This window comes from Pomacea canaliculata, linkage group LG5, assembly GCF_003073045.1.
Source record: "Pomacea canaliculata isolate SZHN2017 linkage group LG5, ASM307304v1, whole genome shotgun sequence".
NCBI lineage: Eukaryota > Metazoa > Mollusca > Gastropoda > Architaenioglossa > Ampullariidae > Pomacea > Pomacea canaliculata.
In genome coordinates this window covers 4,450,260-4,472,354 of record NC_037594.1, presented here as the reverse complement: position 1 = coordinate 4,472,354, position 22,095 = coordinate 4,450,260, and the positions used below count along the sequence as shown (strand labels likewise).

The following is a 22,095-nucleotide window of genomic DNA, read 5'->3' as shown; positions in this document are numbered from 1 at the left end:
CAGTATCTCTCAAACCAACACTGAAGTTCAAAATAAAATTTAAAAAGTAACACTCATACAAAGCAGTTTTCCACAATTCATTTGTTTATAATTTATTCGCGTTTTCTATGTAGTCTTTTCCTTACTGCCCCTCCCACAACAACTAGAGTACACATTTCCCATATCTCAAAGTCGAACTCAAAATTTAGAAGGTAAAAAAACAGAACATCTTGGGAATAAAAGAAAAAGGACGCTGACTTGAATTGCAGTCAAACAAAAATATACTATGATATGTGCCTTGCGACCTGAAAGCATGTCACATTTAAATCTATTGCAAATGCCTTTTCATGAATACCAGGAAAGGCAAATCTTCTGACACTTGTATTTAAAAACGCTTGGTGTGTAGTGAAATAACAGGGAAAAGTAATTTCATCTGCCTGCAAGTAAAGGCCGAACTTTCTGGTTATGGCGAGAAAGAATGGTTTGACCCAAAGGAGGAGGGCAAGGAGAGTACATATTTTTCTGGTTACCTTAACAGTTATTTTGCATTCCTTCATCTGGCAAGTCAAGCCCCTCAACTCTCCTGCTGGACTGAATCCATTTTTTCCCTACTGGATGGCCAAAGCTTGGCTTGAAATCCAGAAAAAAAAATGTATATGTTTAAACAATGCTTATCTTCCTGTACAGAATACTGACAACAGTCCCTTATGACAATCATGGTTAAGAAGCAAGCATCACCCTGAACTATGAATGCAATAAAGAAACCACAATGAACTATGAATGCAATAAAGAAACCACAATGAACTATGAATGCAATAAAGCCACAATGAACTATGAATGCAATAAAGAAACCACAATGAACTATGAATTCAATTTTTTAAAAATGTTCAAATGCTTGTCAGGCACAACGCCATGTGTGCAAAAGCAAACAAGATCCAAGAGAAAAAGACTATAATATGATAAAATATAAATATTAACATTTTTTTCAGAATGATCATGTTTCGGAACATTTGGTGATTGTGGAAAAACATGAACAATCACCAAAAAACCTCGACATTTGCACGGAAAAAAATTGTCTGCACATCACAGTGGGAACAAGAAAAATGGGCAAAGAAACTGATAAACTGAACAAGAAATCATCAGTGTCCCATGGATTCGCATTGATGGTTACACACTGCTACCAGCATGCGAATAACAAGTACATAACCATGAAGGACCTTTTATAGAGTCCATTCAACATTGTAATCAAGCAGTAAAATTTGTGACTATAGGCAAGTTTGTTCACTTCTGACAAAGATTCTGTTTCCTTAAGCTTACTGTCCTTATATTCAGTACCAATTTCTCTTTGTCACAATTTCTCCAGGTAGTTAAAGAATATTCTCTCCTCTTCATAGTCAGTTCAGTAACCAAAGGTGCTGAGCAAACACACACACGTTCACAAGAATGTGCATATGTACACACAAATTATTTCTCTCTCTCACACACACACAACATTCATGCTAATATAAATACAACCTTTTGATTGGTTTTAAATACAATTAGACTTATATGGATATCAGGACTGGGATAACCAAAAGTGAAAGAAGCAGACACCAATACTGCTCCATATGGTCACCGACAGAAGATAATGATGTATATAGATGTAATAGAATGCAGAAGAATAAGAAGTTTAAATTCTGTTAAACTGAAAACAGTTACAGGAAGTCACTTTTGTTCTCAATTTTTTTAAAAAGACCCACTCACAAGCATATTTGTTTTTCAAATGACTGGTTTAGCTTGTTAAGAGATAGTCTCATCTCAAAACTTAGCAACTAACCATCTTGTATTCAGAAAGCCCTGAAAAATGAACATTTATGAATATGCAAAGAAAGAAGTAAATAAATGTCATAAGAAAACAGCCATAAACAGATATAATAGCAAAAACAAGATTGTTCTAACAGAGGAAAATACAACAGAGGTACAATGGTAAACAACAAGGCATGTAAGAAAAGCAAATGCATGACAAAGCATGCAAAATTAGTCATGGGTAAATGGGAGGAGTGGGGATACATCAGTGCTTTAATTATCAGAGAAACTGGTTGTTTTTAAAAATTGACTTACATGCTGGAAACAAACAAAAAGGAGGGGATGAAAGGGATAAAGAGTTTCAAGTAAGAAAATGTGCAATACCCAAATTTTTAAAGTCACATAGGGTACAGAAGGTAAATCATAGCCTGCTGGATGAAAAGACCTACTCAGCGTAAAAGGTTGCACAACATTGCAGAGAGATAGGTAGTTTGCTCGTATAGGCAGCCTCAGAAATATCTGCACATTCATTATCAAAGAATGACATTCAAAAACAGACATTTTTAAAGGACATGTTTCAGATCTACATAATCTTCAACATGTGGCAGTTACACAAATGGTTGCAATTTACAATACTGTTCAGAAGTACCTCTGTGGGAAATCTGTAAATAGCCACTAACTCATTTTAAAAATATTACAGTATATACATAATTTACCAGAACCATCAAAAGGTACAAATAAGTCAATGCCCACTCACCAACATAATACCATCAATTCACAGCTTTTTCTCAGTGAAAAATGCTTAAAGGTGTTTGCGATGGGCAAGTACTCTCATCTTTCACATTCTCTCTCTCTTTCTCACTCTCTGTATGCTCTTCAATCTAAAATGAACAAACTTTGGAAGCATGGCCAACTTAACTGTAACAGTAACACATGTGGCATCGTTGACTATAATTAAAGCATATAACAATAAGCAAAGGTAAATAACCCATTTAACAACTTTAAGTTCACATATTTACATATTGCCTGGCCTATCACAACTGTACACCTATCAAAAGCCCCTGAACCATGGCTAGCTCTAATATTATTGTTTTATGTCTGTCTTAGAATAACTTAGAAAACCATTAAAAGTCTAGGCTAGTCTCATGGAAGTAACACTTTTTGATATTGGATCATCTCTGGTTATCTCCCATATTTACAAACATATTTTACACATTGTCACATACATCGCACATTATATTTTATAGACGTGTATGAGAACTTTTACCAACATCCACTGTCAACCAAATTTATAAGCACAAGCATTCATACCCACACATTGACTCACTCATGCACAGTTTCCTATTTATTCCAAAACGATTGCTTTATAGGAATTTCCAAGTAAAAATCATGCTGACAAAGAATGCAGTGACATAGTAGCAAATATGTCATTTTACAGCAAAATTTATAGCATCCAGTTTAATACTATGTTAACCACTCTCTCCTTATGGCATCCAATTAAACACCATGTTAAACACTCTCTCTTTATGCACTACATTGGGATCTCCAGGTATCTGGAAACAGTCCACAGGGAAAGCTCCTATGGTCCGGTTGAACAAATTCAGACTGAAGTCAAAGCAACCCAGAAGCTGTGTTTGATGTGCGTTGTGTTCGTTGACTTTGTAGGTCATGTTAAAGAAGTGTAGACACATGTCTGCCACTTGGGGAGAGGATCCAATGCACAGCAAGGGGGGTTTATCAGCTGCAAGAAGGCAATTTAAGTAGAAAATAACTTGAGTTAGGAAATATCTAGTGGTATTCTGACTCAATGATAGATCACACACAACAGCATAACAGGTAGATTTTGTTGTAACAACTGACTTCATAAACACAAATTTACACACTTTATATGTGATACAGGACTTTTATAACAAAGTACTGTATATGCCTAACATTATACTTAGACCATAACTTGTCTGGTAATTAGTACCATAAGCCTAATCTAGTTTTATTTGATCAATATAAAATGCTATGTGTTCTGCAATATAATGATTCAATAAATGTTATTAACAATATTTTGCTTACCAGATATAACACCATGATAAATTGGTGTGGCACTCAGTGATACTGACAGGTCAAGTTCCTAAAACAAATAGAAAACTTGAATAATCAGAAAATATCCTAAAACAAAACCACACCATTTACATGTTAGCCAAACCTGAGAAATAATAATAATAAAAAAAAAAAAACATGCACAAAGAAGTATGACCATAACCTTGGTCGACTTGGTCTATTATTAGTCTATAAAGTATTGTATCCTCCCTGAGCAATTTGCTTATGCCTCAAAACTAATGAGTAAATTCTCTTTTTCACTTTCAAAATATCAAGTTCATGGTTAAATAATTAAATGTGTATTTTTATCTTTAAAATAATCTTTGATTTTTTTTTTTTGTTGGCAATATTTATCAGTTCTAGTCCCAAACTTAAATCACCCAAGAAGAATTTCCCCCCACCCCCCAAAAAAATCACATTATCTTACCAAACAAGTTTGCTAACATTTGATCAACTGTTTCATATATTTATAATGTTAACAATAATAATAATTCATTTACAACATCATTTAAGCACAAGGTTGGTTTTGGCAGGACGGATACATTTAGTTTTGTGCAACAAACCTGGAAGAAAAATCTGCAAGATGTCATTATTATGAAGGGAAAGAAGGTGTTACTTAACATGAACACCATAACATTAACATTTACAGGGAGGAAGAACTTACATGTCTAAAAAATGTACACTCTGACCTCCTCAAATAAGATCAACAATACTATGTATCTTCATTTCCAGTCTTATAAATGAAACTCATAGCAAAATTAACTTACATGTGTTTTGGACATAAAAGTGAAGTTTGTGCAGGCAGTTGTATTCAAATGAAGCCTTGCATTGGTCAGCCGGCCACAGCAGAGACAGTAATGTTCAAAGCAGTCACAGAATCCAAACTTGAGCGGCATGCTGTAGGTAAAGTTGGCTGTTCGATTCCGAGAACTAAGCAAGATTGGTGCATGCAAGTTTAGGGGGTCAACTTTGTTCAAAAATTCTGTTTCTTTCATGATTGCCCCAATGTCATCAAAAGAAACAGACAAATTCCATTTCATTGGTATGACAAGCTGTGGAAGCTCCCTCTTCTTGCCTCCAACCACACCCATGACTCCTAGCTGCTCTAAAGTCTTATTCTTCACTGTTTCATCCCCTTCATAAGTTTTGTTCTTTGACTTCACTCCCGACTCAGATGTGCTGTTTTTTAAAGGTATATAATCTCGTCCCACCTTAGCAACTGGACCATCTTTGACATTATTCTTTTCTTCTTTCTGCTGACCTTGGTGACTTTCACTTTCCTTGTTAAGTGCTGGACCCTGAGGTGCATCTAAAACATTGTCCTTTGGTTCTACAATGGGAGGTTTATACACTGCTGGATCACTGGTGGAGTACTGTCTGGAAATGGACTTGGACTCAAGCAAATCACCAGCTTCTGCCTTGAAATGGCCTGGAAAAGACATCAAACTGCCTGAAATAAAAAAAACGTTTTGTGGCCAGCTTGTGGTATGCCTTGAATCATAGTCCTATGGTGATTTAAAAAAAATGTTTTACTAATATAAACATAACACAAAACAGAACGAAGAGACTTTTGGCTTATTTTCAAAATTGTTCTAACAATCAATTAGTTAAACTAAAAATGTATTGTATTTTGTATATTACGTATTGTTTTCTTGTGACTGAAGCAACAAAAATCACCTATGCCTTTAAAGACTGATCTCACCAACATGTCGCTACAACAATACTTCACACAAAATACAAGCACCTATTTAAACACTTTGAAATATTTATCCTATCATGTCAGACGCTTGCATATTTATCAAATTTTATGCGTTTTTCCCTGTCCTCTCATACTTCAGTACGTCCCAATTTACTTGACTCACCAACCTCCCACATTTGGTCAGAATCAAAACATTTATGTTTACTACAAAAACCAGTAACGTTCCAATTTTTAACGACAATAAATAAATAAACGGTATATCTAGCTATCCACGAAAACACGCAAAATAATAATTAGACTGAAATGTGTTCAGCGAAATAAGAACTCACTTTTCGAAGGCAATAAAGTTAGCAAATACATTAACCACAAGAGGCATGCAACCGCTATGACCAACGCCATCCGCTTCAGTTTCCACCTCAGCCGCGCCATGATGGTCGATGTTGTGGTCACGTGATCCATCGGCAATTACGAGTGGTCTCCCTTGTGACGTCAGGCTGCAACACAAACATGGACGAACAGTGTACATCAGTCTGACTGATCTCAAACAGCGCAATAATCATGTTTAAATCGTCAATGCAACATCAAAAGGCTCAACGAGTCCTGCACATGCTTGAGAACGTGTAAGAAGTTGGCATAGCCTGTGGTATGACAACCATCACTATGACTATTGAAACAAATATTCTGACAACACGAAGAAAACATTTTGCTGGTAGTAAAACTGACGGCCGGTGGTCTCAAAGGAATAGAAATATATTTTGGAGTATTTCAAACGTCTTGTTGCACTGTGCAAAATCGGATGTGTCGTAAAGGAATGATGCTCACCTCGTTCTGTCTTAGCTTCCATTGATGCAGGTTCAAGTATATACATCATGCCATCTACTGCAGACTTCTCCGACATCCGCCGAAAGGGATGCGGAGGGCAAGGTGCACGTGCGGGAAACTACTTAAAGGCCTGTAGCACATCCCGCACACATAATCAAGGCAGGCGCTCATTTACTGTTAGATCCCTCGTCAAAATTTAGCTGCCGCTCGGTATTCGACCGCCGCAAAACATGACCTTCACCGCCGCTACACCATCATCAACAGCTAGTCCCCGCGCTCTCTCTCCCCCTACCTGCATTATAAGCAGCTGCTGAGACTGTAAATCATGCCATCACTCTATTTACTCATGTTTACGTATAAACCGAAAAAAATCCTTGAAAATGATTACTGAGTCACGCATAAAACAGATGGCACTTGCACGAGCAGTGCGTAGATCTTTGTAAATACATAGCACAGATATTTCAGTCTCTTTAGTCCAGATATTTGCATACCAATGCAAGTCTGGTCTCACCTAGTTCATATGTAAGAAGTATCTCGATCCTCTGTGACTCGATCCGTGCATCACGTGTAATAACGTTTTCTTCGAACGGCGTCCTGTGTGTGTGTGTTTTTTTTTTTTTTTTTTTTTTTGGTGTGAATGTGTGTGTTTGAACGTTCTTATCTAGCACATTCTATTCGATTGAATTGCTTGCTGTATGTTGAAAGAGATACTTCAGATATTTAAAAGGTTAGATGATATACTTCACTACTTTATAGACGATGCAAAAGATATTTTATTTCTTCTCATCTCTTCGTGAAGATGAGTAGGACGATCATTAGTTTTTTTTTAACATCATTAAATTCCTGCAACCTATTATGTATAATTATTGGTCAGATCCCCTTCTATAAAAGGAATTTTTCGTTTCAATCCGTTTTCTGTACTCTTATCATAGATTATTGTGTTAAAGAACGCTTAATACAATTCATGGTAGGGAAGACACGAATCTTCTCCACTGTGCTGTAAATATCCAACTCGGGCATACAGCATGCTGAAGTCACTTGGTAGGTATTATCGTCTCTGGCTTGATGTATGATTTAATATTTCAACGCTTTACATATCCAACCTCCAGACAGGGTAGTAGCTTAACTAATAGGACATTTTAACACATTGAGAGTCTCGTCCCAAGCGAGAATTAACTTTGCGCATCATTTGAGCATAAAGCTGACGATAAAATAAAGTCAATCGCGAGAATCTGTGGACTCACGTACCTGTCTTTCACAACGAAAGTATTGTACCTGGACTGAGGCTGCAGACCTGTCCGTTTGTGATGTCGATGTCTGAATGATGGAAAACTATTGCGGTCAAAAGAATTTTTCTATTTGCTGTGGAAGCAGCGAGCAGTCGCAAAAATAATGTTTGGCGTGTTAATAACAGACATTGGAGCTGTTTGCAATTATATACAGCGATCGATGGAAAGAAACAGATGTGGGAGGAGAGCGTCATCTCGCACACCCAAGTGCTAGTAACAGACTCCTGAGTATCCGGGTGTCTGTAAAAAAGACGGCGCCACTATCCCCGACACCGCCAGAAAGGTCACGTGACAGAAGAAGAAGCGAAGGGAAGCAGGCGCCAGCGGACAAACTTGCGCAAGACTGCGGTCGGAGTTGGGATGAGTGACTTCTTACAGGCTCCCTCTTCTTCTGTTTTGTTTATAAGCCGTTTTTTAACTCTCCAAAGGCATTTACACAGTCCCATATGTACAAACAAAATACAAAATTATTACATCAGCGCACGCGACGTTGATTGCGATCGCTAATGAAATGTGAATCGATGGAACAGAAGAAGATAAATCAGTAAAAAGAGATTAGAATCGAGGTGCCAAATGTGTGTGATTAAGCAATAATATTTGTGGAGCCACGTGTGTACGTGCACGATGTACCTCTTTAAAGCCGATGTATTACAAGAAAACAAGAAAATAAAAGCTCGCAAAGAATAAAACCTTTTTTCTATATTTATAATTGTTTTCAAATTTTTTTTTTCGAAACAATCCTTCGTACAAGAATTTCCTTGTCACGCATGACATTCGAGGCACCTTTCTCTCTTACCTTTGGGCAGAAAAAAAAATAAGGAAAGAGGAGGGAAAGGAAATATATAAACAGGCGAGTGATGAAACAAAAGGCAATTGCCTTAAGAGATGAAGACTGAATTAAGTTCCCATCTTTGATAGCAACAGTCTTTATAGCAGTCGTTCGAAGTATGATTTCTATGATAAATCACATCTGTCGACCTTATTACTTTTGATGTCTGATATTTCTTTAGATGGTATCTGATGGTATATTCAACCATTTAAAAAATAATTTTAGAAATTGTGTAATGTTTGTATGAAGTCTGATACAGTGATGGTACGTTTAGAGGTCTGAAATTAATTACAGACTTAATGCAGCTGCAACTTACATCAATCATGAGTATATATGAATACAACCTACACAACGACACTCGTCATTTTAGAAAAAAAAAAAAAAAAACAAAAAGCAGACCATCTATGTAACCCCTCAGTGCTTGTGTCTTAGGTAGCTGCCTACTTCTCCTAATGGTAGAATGGACCGGCAACATTTCGACTGCAGGCAGGTCCGGCAACATCGTGACGTAGTTCCGGTGACCCGGAACGAACTTGACCTCGTTAGCTGTTTGCGTTCACTAGGCTGTTAGTCTCGTGGTCACGCTCTCTCACACACAAAAGAATGTATGTGTGCATGCGTGTGTAATGAGTCAGTAGGTAAGGATTGGGATGACGAGGCTGTACATTGTCACTGGTTCGCTTCTCTAGGTGTGCAGTGCTTGTTTTCTCCTGGTACAGTACATACTTTCAAACTTCTCAATTATAAAGCCTGCATTGTATCCACCTTTATTACCTATTAATCAAAAAATAATTGATATTTTGCCGTACCCATCAGTAAACATGTTATTGTTCCTACGGAAGAGGCAGATAACACTTAAGTATTTAGCAAAAAATAAATATAAATATTGCCAAATTCCTTCTAACAAAAAAAAATAATTTTTTTTAATCGGATCCTCAGCTTCAATCCACATTCGCCAAAAAAGAAAGTTTATGTACCCCAGCTTCAATCTAGCATTCACCAAAAGAAAGTGTAAGTATCGACAACCTGTGATTACTGGGGAAATGAGATCGGGCTCGATTTCACAAGCCAAGGCATTCGAAGATCCTCAGTGAAAGCTTGATGGGAAAGTCATAAACGTTTTTAACATCACTGTTGACTGTAAATCCAAAATTTGCTACATTCAATATTCAACAGCTATAGCAGTTTATTGCTAGGAATATCAACTGCAATTTCTATCAAATTATTGCAAAACACAGGACAATATTTAATATTACAATGCAGGTACAGTAATTAAACAATGATATAATAGGCGACTCTTTGCCAAAGTACAAACAAATGAGAAAAAGGTTTCAAGTCTTGTCTTGAGTCTTGAAGCCAAAACAATGTTCTCCTGAAACAATGACGATCCACAAGTCATCGTGAAGCAGATCAGACCCGGTCTGCAAAGCCTGAGGTTGGACTTTTATAGTTGACTTGTTCTCGTGAAATAAATTTCTTCTTCCTCTTCTTCTGATTTCATATTGGCTGCAATCTCATTCTCCCAGACTAGCGATTCGCTTGAGCCTCGAAAGGGAAAGCTATCCCACAGAGAGAATCATCCACGTGGACAGTATCCTGTCCCTGCCTGCCCCCCTGCACATCTCTTGTCGTCAGCAGCAGAACTCTTGACGAGCAGCTCGACGAGATTCTTCACCGATGACGTGCACAGCGGCTTGTCGGCCAAGCAACCCTCGCTCAACGAGGCCTTGCCTTTCGGGTGCAAAAAGGTCAGGCGAGGTCGTACCTTCGTGCTGGTGACCCGCATGGATCTGGACTTGGTTTTAGCTGTTGCTGCGCTTCTGGAACTTCGACATCCTCCTCGTGCCAGCAGCAGAGAAACGGACTCGCTCTCGGTTCTCTGTCCCGGGGTCTTGCTCACCTTCTGGCTTGCAGGATCTTCACAAGAACTTCCGGAAGGCTTGGTGGCATCAGCACTTTGGCAGACACAAGGCTTAGTCGCGGGGGCTCTCGTAAAGAAAGCCTTCGGTGGTTCTTCGTGAGACGTCTCCACAATCCATGACTTCTCGCTGCGGAACGACTTCAATTTCCGGTAACGGGCAAGGACCCGGACTGCTGTATCCCTGACCAGTGTCAGCATCCGTCTGACTTCCGAAGATGATGGACGACAGTCCGGAATCACGGTCAGCAGCTTGAGAGATGCCAGCGTTTTCATCATACATTTGTTGCCTTTTTGAGGAAGGGTTCAAAGTCAGAGTGGCTGCTGAAGTAACAGAGACATTTTCAGCCCCTCCTTCAAGTTTTCGTTTAGCAGAAGAAGGGAGATGGAGCTCTTCTTGCAGCTGGGCGAGTTTCCGGGTGGACATAGAACAACGAAGACCCCATTTGTTGCGAGGTAGCGGAGTGAACCACGCCAAATGATACGGCGAACATTCTGGCTGTGCCTGCATGAAACATTGGAACAAACTCCCAATAAATTTAAAAGAACATGCGACAATTGAAGAGACATAACCGTAGTGAAATGGATTTTAAACACAGCCCCAAAATACTTCTGTTTCTTTACACGCATATAAGAGGAAGAAAAAAATTAGTAAATTTACTTCCCCAGGGCCAGAAGCGAAGACATTCTAATTCCACGACACAGGAAACATGAAACACCATGACAGGAAATAGGGGTTAGGATTAGGGAAGTCTGGGATGTTAAAAGTTAGGCTGTGAAGATTATAGTTAGACCTTTATTCGCCTAAACCCTAGTCCTAGCTTCCATTTTTGGTTCTTGAAAAGTGTCATGGTGTCTAACCCCTACTCCCCAAGCACGTGACTTACCTTGACCCCTGCGCCAGACTGAAGGATTCGTCAGGCTGCAACAGGTCCTCGCCGTCTTTGTTGTCACCTGGCCATAGGTTGACATGGGGTCCGGCTCCCTGTTGTCTGCCGGCAGGTGGGCTGGAGTGAAGGGCAGAGCAAAGTTGGTCAGATATTCGGACAGTGTATCAGCATCCTCCATCAGCGGCGACGTCTCCTCTGCCAATCGTCATCGCTGTGAAGACATTGTGCACGATAACTGTCGTCATCGAACTCCAGCTTGTCGGAGTTGGTCTCTTCGTTGTCATCAAAGTCAGCGTCTTGACGTTTAAGTGTGATGCCAGTGTCATCGCTCCAGTCGCTTCCGGCCATCCTCAAGTCTCCGTTGTTCTCGACATCGATGAAGTCGGTCATACTAGCCTTCCTGTGTCTGGGAACTTGACTTTCTAGTTGTATGCTCTTCCCTGTTTGGGCGATGCTGTCACCAGCTTCCGTTATGACCGTTTGCAAAGATTTATCACCATGTTCGCTGTCCAGTTTGTCCTCCACGGCTAAAGCAGACTGTCCAGGACATGCACGCTCACTTTTATCGTCTGCGTTCGGCGTCATGAGACGACGATGCGAAACAACCACATCCCTGCCCCTCTTGTCGGTACCTTTGGTCGCTTTCGCTGGTGCTACTGGAGGTGGCCTTAACCTCTTCTTGCAGTAGCTCCACCACAAGCAGACAATGGTGAGCAGGAGAAAGCAGACGATGACTGCAGCCAGCACGTAGCTGTTGACAGAGAAGTAGACATACATCGTGTAGTGCTGAGTCTCGGAGTCCCGCCAACCGTCGCCAGCAGAACGCCCTCTGAAGCTTCTGAGTCGATTCTGTCTAGCCTAGGTGATACTAAGCTGAAGGTTGTACGTTCATCGGGCACAGACAGCGAGCTGACCTCTTCATTTACATCTCTCTCTGAATGAGGAGAAACGGCCATTTTGAAGCTTTTTCCCTCCGTGCAACTTTTCGTAACACAACTAGAGACGAGTTTCAGAGTTCTCCCTCGGAGAACAGGCGACGTGAGTTGTTGGCGACAAAAAAAAACATCGAGTTTCTTTTTTTTTTTGTTTTGTTTAGTCCAGGATTCGAAACTGCTTTCATTCGGGCAGCCGACTGTCGGGTTTCAATAGTAATCTGGTCGCGGCTTTTCACTGGGATGAACTCCGCTCACACCTGCTCAGCATCTTGAGCCACTAAGTCCGTGCAGTTCGCGGGACAGTACTTCTTAGATAAAGATCTTCTGCATTTATTAATATTTCAATAAATTAAAAATTAGTTTTAAAAAGTCATAAATGAGTTTAACAGGTACACTCTTTATTAATGAGATTTACATGCAAGCTTTCTGGCTTTCGGGTCAGGATCGCACATGTCACAATCACATTTTTGTGCGCGAAAATATTGCATAGATATCAGCTGTTGTTTGTGGTTATCAAATTTTATTTCTTTCTTGTGAATAACACGCTTAGTTTTTGTCACCTTATAATATTTCTATAACAGTTCACTTTATTTTTTGTTATATAGTCTGTTTTTGTTTCCTTGACCCCCATCCCTACATTCTCTTATCTACACCCACGCTGCCTTCATGCCTGTGTAGTTCTCAGTAATCACACAAAAACACATTCTTCTTAGAACAGTTGTATAACCAAAATAGTAATTGATGATTTTATCCACATTTTCCACCTAAGCAGAACTTTGAGAAATATGAGACCGCAAGTGGAAACATGTTTGATTTGTAGGAAATTTGAATCACATTTGTAAGAAACTTTTTTGGAAGATATTTTACTGCTAAAAATGAGCTAGTCCATCTTCAAAACAACTTATATTCTTGCATTTTTTTAAAAACAAGTTTTCAGTAAGAGCTATAGCAACAAATACAAATGCCAAAGAGTATGACCTGACAGTTATGCGTCAGGTGTAAGTCCAGAAGGAAAGCTGAGAAATCTGGGATTGTCCAGCCTAGAATATACAACAGTGAAAATAATGCTATCATTCCCATCTAATACATATACATGCACACACACTCACACACAACAAAAAAAAAAAACAACCAAATATTGACTCAGATTTAATCCACTTAATCCGTTTATGTAAAACATAAAATGAGAGTAAGTCTGAAAGGTTCAGCAACAAAACTACTGATGAGCTAAAAAGTCTTGCTTCCAGATAAATTCTGGGACATAGTTGTTCCAATGCTGCAGCTCTCAGAACATGTGTACACACACAGAGTTCCCCAGTCCAAACTAGCACTTGTGCTGTCCACACCCAGATAGTTCAACAGCTGGGGCATTACCTGAAGTCACAGTAGTTACAAATGATCATAAACAGTACCTCATCATACCAGAAATCACAGCAATTACATGGCATTAACACCACCACTCTACCAAAATCCTAATCAAGAGATGTACTAATCAACAACAGCAGCATCATGATAGCAATTTGTTTATGAATATTTCGTTACTGCTTTGATCTATTTTCTTATCTAAAGGTGGTATAAGGATCTTGCAGAAAGAAATGTTTTCCCCTAACATAAATTTTAAATTAGTAAAAACTATGTTACACAGCATTTTATCTACTTCAAGCAAAGTAGATATAACAAAACATAGTGCATGTCAAATAATAATTTGTCCCAGTCCTTCAGTAATAGGAAGGTTGCATGTACTATTGTATTACGTGTACTATTTCTATTTATCAACTTGCTTTTACCTGCTGTACTTCACTGAAGAAATAAAAAGAAAGATGCACTCACTTGAAATTCAAATTCCCTGTGTGCTCCACAAGAGCAATTTGGAATATCTTCAGTTCTGGCTTTGTTTTCAGCAGATACCCAAAGAGGCTGTCCTCCCTTACAGTATCTCAGAACCTGTGCCCACATCACATAACCAACTTAAAGTCCAAAACTAATAATGTTCCATAAATTAAATAAAGTCTTTAAATGACTTCATTTAAAATACTAATATTTCGTATAGTCTCTTTGCGAACAGGAACAAGAAGACACTTCATAATCACACCTTTATAAGCAGTGCCTTTTTTAAAATACATGTCAACAACACAGTACATTTCCAACAGCAGTTTGTACAGAACAAAATAGAGGAACCAAAATTATACTGAACCTGATCAGGTTCATGTGCCACTCGCTTCTTGAACTTTTGAAACTGCTTGTCATCCTCTGTCTCTTGTCTAGCAATCTGCTCCAGCTCTTCGTTACTGTACTGTGCACTAGCATTACTGGCATCTGCCTGTGATGACTCTGGAAGCTGACATGACTCCTCAGTAGATTCCACTGACAAATCTTCAGCATCAATTGTGAGTTCAGCCTCTGGAAATAACACATGGCAGTCTACTTCCGTTCCTGTTAACAGAAAAGAATGCAACCATTATTATCATTTAATTTGCAATCCAACAATTTAAATAGCTAAATTAAACAATTATTCCAAGCAATCAACATCATTATGAGTCATGCACAATACTTTTTATTCTTGTATACTGTATGGATGTCATAGCTTTCAGTCTTCAATAGACTATATTTAATTGCTAAAATCAAATGTCAGATATTTAAATACTTGTAAATATTATTTTTAAGTATTATATCACTCAAAACAGCAGAAAAGAGCTTAAACAAGTACCTGCAGTTTGGGAAATGGTGGTGCTGCAGCTCGTCTTGTGCCCGGCCTTCCAGTGAATAGTCTGGTGCTCCTTGCTACAATAATTTTGTCTATGACATCTGCCACATACTTTAGGTCCGGCACATCCACATACTGCACACAGCGGTTGAAAGTTTTTTGCGTCGGGCCGGTTACTTTCACCGACTTCGTCAGCCTCTGGGTCGTCTGGAGGGGGATCCGAACTAAAGAAGTCATTTATCCTACCTAGCTGTGATCGAAAAACTCGAAAGTTTTCTGTGCTGTTTGCCACGCAACATGCGGGGTTTCGACACACAAATACAAAGATTATACGATGAAAAGTATCGTCTCGTGAATCCCTTGGGGCATAGACTTGCAGAAGAAACAGTTGAGGGCTACCACATTTCGGACAAGACAAATCCTCGGGACGGGGAATTGGATTAAGAGATAACCATGCAGGTTTACCCCCAACTTTGCTAGGAAAATGATGACTCTTTAGCAGCCGTAAATCACACTCGTCGACGAACCCTAAATCCACTTTCTCCATCTTCTTCTCTGGTTTTCCTGAGTCTGCCATGCTGCAATCGGGTGCAACTGTGCATTGCGTGGAAATTTGGGTGCACATAAAGTGCTGACGTCATAAATCGTCTCCCCTTTCCCCCCGACTTTCCGTTAGTTTTGACAGAGAGAGAGACAAGGACATATATCGATACACTGAAAAATTTTTGTAGACAATATTTATATTTCTCGCACTTTATTGTACAAGACCGTAGTTACTCCGTTCCGCTAAATTAAAAAATCGGAATGCCATCAGATATTATATTATAGAGTAGCTTCCCTTCTGTAAACATACTTGCATCACACGTGCAGGTTTAGCAGACGTATGTGGTCGATCTATGATCAAGTTCGCTCGGAAGCGATATACGCTTAGGTTCTTGACTTATGACATTAAGATTGACGTTAAAACCTGTACGTTTCCAATGTTCTAACTCAATAGCCTGGAGGCAGTTTCAGGCACAAACTGCTGATCATTCTTCTGCACTTAAAAAATTAGTCAAGGAAATGGAGGAACAACATTCCCTCAATCAATTGGCTGAAATGGAGAAGGACGATACGGAGAAACCTAAGCCTCAGTTTGGAACTCGTTTCCTTAACAGATCCGAAAAATGTTTTTCAGCACAATACATGGTAGGTAAATTGCCATCATCCTCGCTTTCACCATCCTGTCTCCGCTTCTTTGTGGGTGATCCGTGGTGCAACGGTTAGCGCCTATCACCAATACAGTGAGGGTTGGCTGCCCTGGGTTCAGCTCTCGTCTTACTTGCTGGCTCGGCGTAAAACACCAATTCCCCCCTCCCTCTACCCACATCTTTGTTCGTCACTTCATGTTTAGTGTTTCGTTAGTTTTCTCTGTACAGCGTTGAAACATATATATATACACATACTTCCAGCAGCAGTAAGATACAGTTGTAACAATAATAGAAGATCACAGTCAGTAAAATTGATCAAGTGAATGGCACATGAAATGCTTACCATCAACACCGACATTATAGCAGCTTTTAGACTGGTAATTGTTATGATGTCTTAGGGACCATGTAGTGTGGGATGAAGAACAAGAAGCAGAGGCAAAGACCAAGGCCTTGGAACATACACAGCACACTGTTTCCAAAGAAAAGCAAGGTAGGTTTCTGACATTGTATGTCAGCCATTCATTCGCATCCGTCATTGAAAGAGTTATGTGTCCAAAGTTTAAATATCTTAGTTTTGCTATAGATTGCTCATAACTTTATTAATGACTCAAGTAACTTCAAACAGTCTGGTGAACCTGCTGTTTATTGTATGGATTTAACTGCATATCACAATCAATGAAACTAAAAGAATATTTGATGAATACTTCATAATTTTGTTATGCATCTTATTGAATGGTAATTAATACAAATTGCTGAACTCCTCAAGTGTTCAGGTAGAAAAGTTGATGTTGATAAGAAACAAATGTTAACAAATTTGAGTTTAGGTGGCGGAGAAAACGTGCTATGCTGATCCAGATACTTTATAATAGATCTTAAAACATTTTCATTTGCATCAAAATAGCCAGAAATGTTTTAGTTATTATTCAGTTGTTACTTATTTTTCAGAGGAATATGAAAATGAAGCAGACATGTTCTGGGACAAATTTTACAATCAGCACCAAAACAGATTTTTCAAAGATAGACACTGGCTTTTCACAGAGTTTCCAGAACTTTACCATTGCCTTGAAGATACTGATACCAACTGTCCTGAAACCTCAGATGCTGAAAAGGGGATGCCCATAGGAGCAGGGAAGGAGGAAAATGCAGCAGCAAACAGTAGTAGTTTTTGTGGAAGTGGTGAAGAATGTGGAAAACTAGTTGCATGCTTAGATGGAAATACAGGGGCCCAACAGGAGGAAAATCTGTCCAGATCGGATTTTAAAGAAAATACTAAAGAAGATTCTGGCAGTATGCTCACAGAAGAAAATTTACCTCAATCATCTTTAACTGATTCTGTGGAACTGTCGGAAATGTCAAAAATGACAAAAAAAGCAGAGAGCAAAAGACTTTTTGACAATAATGAGAACAAGCAGGATGTGAACTGCAAAATATCAGGGCTAGTTAGCTTACACCCTGATGTGTTCAAAGAAAACAGTACATCTTGCAGATTTGTTGGTGAAGGTTCAACATTCAGACTTCTAGAGGTGAGCTACAACAGGTTTTCACTGCAGCATTCTTTATACAAATTTTGAGCCCGATGTACCTACTTCAGTTAACTGCACATACTGAAGAAAAATTATATATACCCACCCCATGCCGACAAATGGTTAATTCATTATTAAAGTATTCATAAGGGTTATAAGATAACTTTTAAACTAAATCGCAGCATAACAACATGGTGATCAAAATGACCAAGTTATTTATGCATTAATTGGTGCAGTAGATTTTTTTTTCCAGGTTGGATGTGGTGTTGGAAACACAGTCTTTCCAGTTTTAAATACCAATAAGTGAGTACTGTAATATTGTAATTTATATGCATGTTCATTCAAGCATGCTCTTAGTGCCTAAGAACAAGAACAAAACATGGACAGCATCCAAGGGACAGGAAAACAAATAACATATGACAATAGTACTAATGAAGAATAAAATCAAATACAGAAAAGGCAAAGAGGAACCAAATAACAAGAACAAGAGATGTTAGTACTTGTTTAATTCTTTACTGTTGTAACCAAAGTATAGACCAGTGAAATAGCAGTAAATGAAAGGAGAAAAGACAAGAAAATGTCTTTACTGTTAATGACTGATTGCAGAATGTTTAATGCTTACTTTTATTTATTCTGTGCTGCAGGGATGCTGGACTGATGATGTACTGCTGTGATTTTTCAAATACAGCTGTTCAGTTGGTTAAAGTAAGCATGTAATAATAATAAAAATAAACATGTGATTTATATAGTGCATAATCATGCTCATGAAGGAGCATGCTCTCGGTGCTTAAAACAAGTAGAAGACATAGAATACGAAAGTAGGAAGAAGAAACACCTAAGGCAGACCTGGGCAAACGCCGGCCCGCGGGCCGGATCCGGCCCGCCTCCTGTCTCTGACCGGCCCGCCTGCTGGCCCGCCCGCCAGTAAATATACTATATATACAGTATTGGGTAAAACTGAGTTAACTATATTCGTCCGGCCCTCTAGAACCATCCCAGTTTCTCATGCGGCCCCTTGGGAAAATTAATTGCCCATCCCTGACCTAAGGGGTCATAGTTATGAAGCGATGGTAAGGTGTTGCCCTGGAGCGACATGGGGAACCAAGGGAAAAGCATCTTGTTTCCAAAGTCATACAGCGATGTTCAGACCCTGCAGACACTACTTGATGTTTCTTTACCTAGAACACCTTTGCCACTGCTTTATAACTGTGGCTCCAGGGGTTAAATGACAGGTGCAGGGTTTGGACGCTGCTTTATAACTTTGGAAACAAGACATTTGTCCATGAATTCCCTGTTGCCTCAGGGCAATGCCTTACTCTTACTTCATAGCTATGGCCCATGAAGATAAGTGATTAAAGACAAACATACAAGGCTCTAATAGGAATCAGGGAACAAACAGTAAAGATGGAGAGTGTCATAAATCAGCAGAGAAAGATGAGCAGGGAGACTAGTCAATTGACTATAATCAAGTTTGCAACTATTGACAGCTATTTTGATTGGTGTAAGGAGTAATGCTTGTGGAACGTGTGTTTTAGTGCACATTAACAGATTTGATGGTTTATAAGCATGTATAATTCATCTTCAAAGAATAGCAGTAAATAGTCCACCTGTATCACATTGAATTGAACAGTTCATTGGGGAATTTGGAGAAAGTTTGGAAGAAAAAGAATATGGATAATTTCAAAAAAGAATTAAAAGCTAGACTTAATACAGCTGAATTACAATTCCTAGGGTATGATAGAAGAGAACTGATTTTTAAAGCTGGGGAAAAAAAATATTCTAAATGTAAAACTAAGCCTTTTTTAGAAAGTAGAGAATGTGGAGGGAGATGTTCTTTTGCTCACACACATATCTTTGCACATAATCACAGAAGCATCCAGATTATGATCCTATGCGGTGCCATGCATTTGTCTGGGATATCACAGACTCCACGGCAGAGCTTCCTTTTCCTCAGGAAAGTCTTGATGTTATCATCATGATCTTTGTTCTCTCAGCAATACATCCAGACAAGTAAGTGTAGCAAAAATGCACATCTTTATCTCAGAATTCATGTTTTTGAAATTTCTACTATATGCTCATTTATGAGTTGCTTGAGTACACATTAATGTATTGAATACAGTTCTTATACTGAAGCCATTTAGAGTCTAATGTGAAATATATGTTTCCTCAATTTCAGCTTGGTTTTCCACCAACTTTTAAGCATATTCATTAAAATGAAATGTTCACTTTGAGTTTCACTAAAGATTGAAAATGTATTGCAAGGATGACTGGGGAAAGTGCTATTGTTTATATTATATGAATGACTCCTATATAATCCTCATCATGCTTTTTATATTCAGACTTAATAAGGCTTTTGTTCATTTTATCCTCTTTGCACTTAATCTTCTTGCCACAATTCAAAGATCTTCACATTGTTTGTCAGAATCGGGAGTGGGGTGCATAGCTATCTGCTGAACACCATGTTACAATATATCTAGATTAAATACCTCCATTTGTTCATACCACCTTTCTTCAGAAGTTGATGACTGGTGGCTAGGATGCTCTTCCCAAGCAGCAAACTTAGTTTCCTAAGTGATCTTACATACAAAATTATTGACAAATTTTCATACTTTGTCACAAATTGAAATTACTTGACCTTAACACATTATTTAAAAAGTATCTTGGCCTTGTATATTATCTTGAATTACCTTGATAGGATGCAGAGTGCCATCAACAACCTAGCCCGTTGCCTGAAACCTGGGGGCCTGTTGCTTTTTCGAGACTATGGGAGGTATGACTTGGCCCAGCTTCGTTTCAAAAAAGGTAAAATATAAATAATGACAATTTGTAATATGATTCATTAAATTGTACGAAAACGAGTTCTGCAATAGATGCTTCTCTGCATGTATGTTTGCAGGGGAATAAATTTTAAATGAGATTTAGTGACATGATTATGTACACATTAGTTCATTTCAATAAAAGAGTGTGCTTGATTTGTAACCTGGTTTAAACATTGTAGCTGGTACACTCTGCTGTGTGTCTTGCTAGACTGAGATTTACATTTGTTTTCAGGCCGTTGCTTGTCAGAGAATTTCTATGTACGAGGCGATGGAACAAGAGTATACTTCTTCACACAAGGTAACGTCGTATGTTACAGGCCTGCATTTGAAATCCAGTCCTGCTGTAACTTTGATTTGCTGCTGAGATACATAAACAGATAATAAATTCCACTTTTTTCTTTTCTTTCTCTATTACTATGTTAAAAATTAAAACCACAAATGCATAACTCTCTTTCAGGGGTGACAGTTTCTGTTTTGCATATTGGCTGTGCTCTCTGACAAGACTTTTTCTGCTTTGCTTAGCAACATTAAGTAAATGCAAGTTTTGCTTTGTTTTCTTTTGGCAGAGGAGCTGCGGTGCATGTTTCAAGCTTCAGGCCTGGAAGAGAAACAAAATTTGATTGACAGGCGACTGCAGGTGAACAGGAGCAGGCAGCTCAAAATGTACCGTGTTTGGATCCAGTGCAAGTATAGAAAACCACTTGGCATCATAAAAGAAGACAACCAACAAAGGACAGAATCATGATGTTAAATAGCATATTGGAGATGAGAAAAGCAAAACAAGTACTTTTATGAAGCATAAATTCTGAGTATTTTCGTGATGTCCACACTTTTACTTAGGAAAGTGGTCATTCACCCATGAATGTGGATTTTTTTTTTATCAGTGGCATGAATCAAGAAAACTGTTTGTATAAACCATTCATGTACATAAAAATTAGTGTAATATCAAGGCTTAGTTTTACTTTTTCCCAGTCTTTCTGTGACTGTTTTTATCAAAAGCTGTGTCAATGTTGCGTCCTTTTTTTGTTTTGCTGCTTTAGACCTTTGATTTCAAAACTGAGGAAGTATGTGTCAATCTGCTGGTTATATTACATTATGTGGCAAGATGGCTTCCACAAGTTCTATCACAGCACATAAGTTAGTGATTCAGATAGTACAAAGTCATGAACATTTTTGTGCTCATTTCCGCTGACAGAACTTGGTTTTTTTCGCCCACCTTGTCAATACTCTTTAATACACCTTATCAGTCTTGCTTGCAAACAAAAGAACCACAAAAAATAATTTACTGCAGGAAACAAGTTATCAAATTAAAGTTATCACATTCAAGAAGGAAACTATGAAAATACACGAAGTAGAGACTAAAAAGGGTGAATAATTTATTCTGGGATGACATTTGTATCAATGATTTCAAATGCTTAATAAGTATTCACACATCAAGGTGACAACACTTTTCATTTTTAGTTAATAAACGAAGATTATAAATCACAAAATACTGCACATTCATAGATGCAATATATGCTACACTTGCAATCAATGACTTATTGGATTAGCACCTCTGACACGCAAATAATACGTACAGAAAACTAATAACATCTAAGCTGTCACACTTGCGAATTGCTCTA

At 38.5% G+C, this 22,095-nt stretch overlaps 3 protein-coding genes across 7 annotated transcripts; 1 reads left to right on the top strand and 2 right to left on the bottom strand.

Moving 5' to 3' along the window:
- Nucleotides 1-66: 66 nt before the first annotated feature.
- LOC112563664 lies at nt 67-8,879 on the bottom strand. 5 transcript variants are annotated; one of them, XM_025237876.1, is made up of 5 exons: nt 8,811-8,879; nt 5,884-6,048; nt 4,623-5,305; nt 3,829-3,886; nt 67-3,505 (listed from the first exon to the last, which is right to left on the bottom strand). In XM_025237876.1, exons 2-5 carry the CDS (start codon nt 6,011-6,013, stop codon nt 3,249-3,251), a joined length of 1,128 nt encoding a protein of 375 aa, XP_025093661.1. In that variant the 5' UTR covers nt 6,014-6,048; nt 8,811-8,879; the 3' UTR covers nt 67-3,248. The 5 variants fall into 5 exon arrangements, with proteins under 5 accessions (XP_025093661.1, XP_025093660.1, XP_025093662.1 ...); XM_025237875.1 differs by lacking the exon at nt 8,811-8,879 and adding an exon at nt 6,377-8,187; XM_025237877.1 differs by lacking the exon at nt 8,811-8,879 and adding an exon at nt 7,625-8,187.
- A 4,494-nt stretch (nt 8,880-13,373) lies between these two features.
- LOC112563847 (programmed cell death protein 2-like) lies at nt 13,374-15,564 on the bottom strand. Its single transcript, XM_025238232.1, has 4 exons — nt 14,945-15,564; nt 14,432-14,670; nt 14,068-14,181; nt 13,374-13,611 (listed from the first exon to the last, which is right to left on the bottom strand). Exons 1-4 carry the CDS (start codon nt 15,516-15,518, stop codon nt 13,465-13,467), a joined length of 1,074 nt encoding a protein of 357 aa, XP_025094017.1. The 5' UTR covers nt 15,519-15,564; the 3' UTR covers nt 13,374-13,464.
- A 208-nt stretch (nt 15,565-15,772) lies between these two features.
- Nucleotides 15,773-21,606, top strand: LOC112563845 (methyltransferase-like protein 2-A). Its single transcript, XM_025238228.1, is given in 10 exon segments — nt 15,773-16,090; nt 16,092-16,129; nt 16,530-16,621; nt 17,077-17,654; nt 17,908-17,957; nt 18,299-18,359; nt 19,525-19,664; nt 20,350-20,456; nt 20,706-20,771; nt 21,040-21,606. Coding segments are annotated over 10 exon segments (1,518 nt in total). The 5' UTR covers nt 15,773-15,883; the 3' UTR covers nt 21,219-21,606.
- The last annotated feature ends 489 nt before the right edge of the window (nt 21,607-22,095 follow it).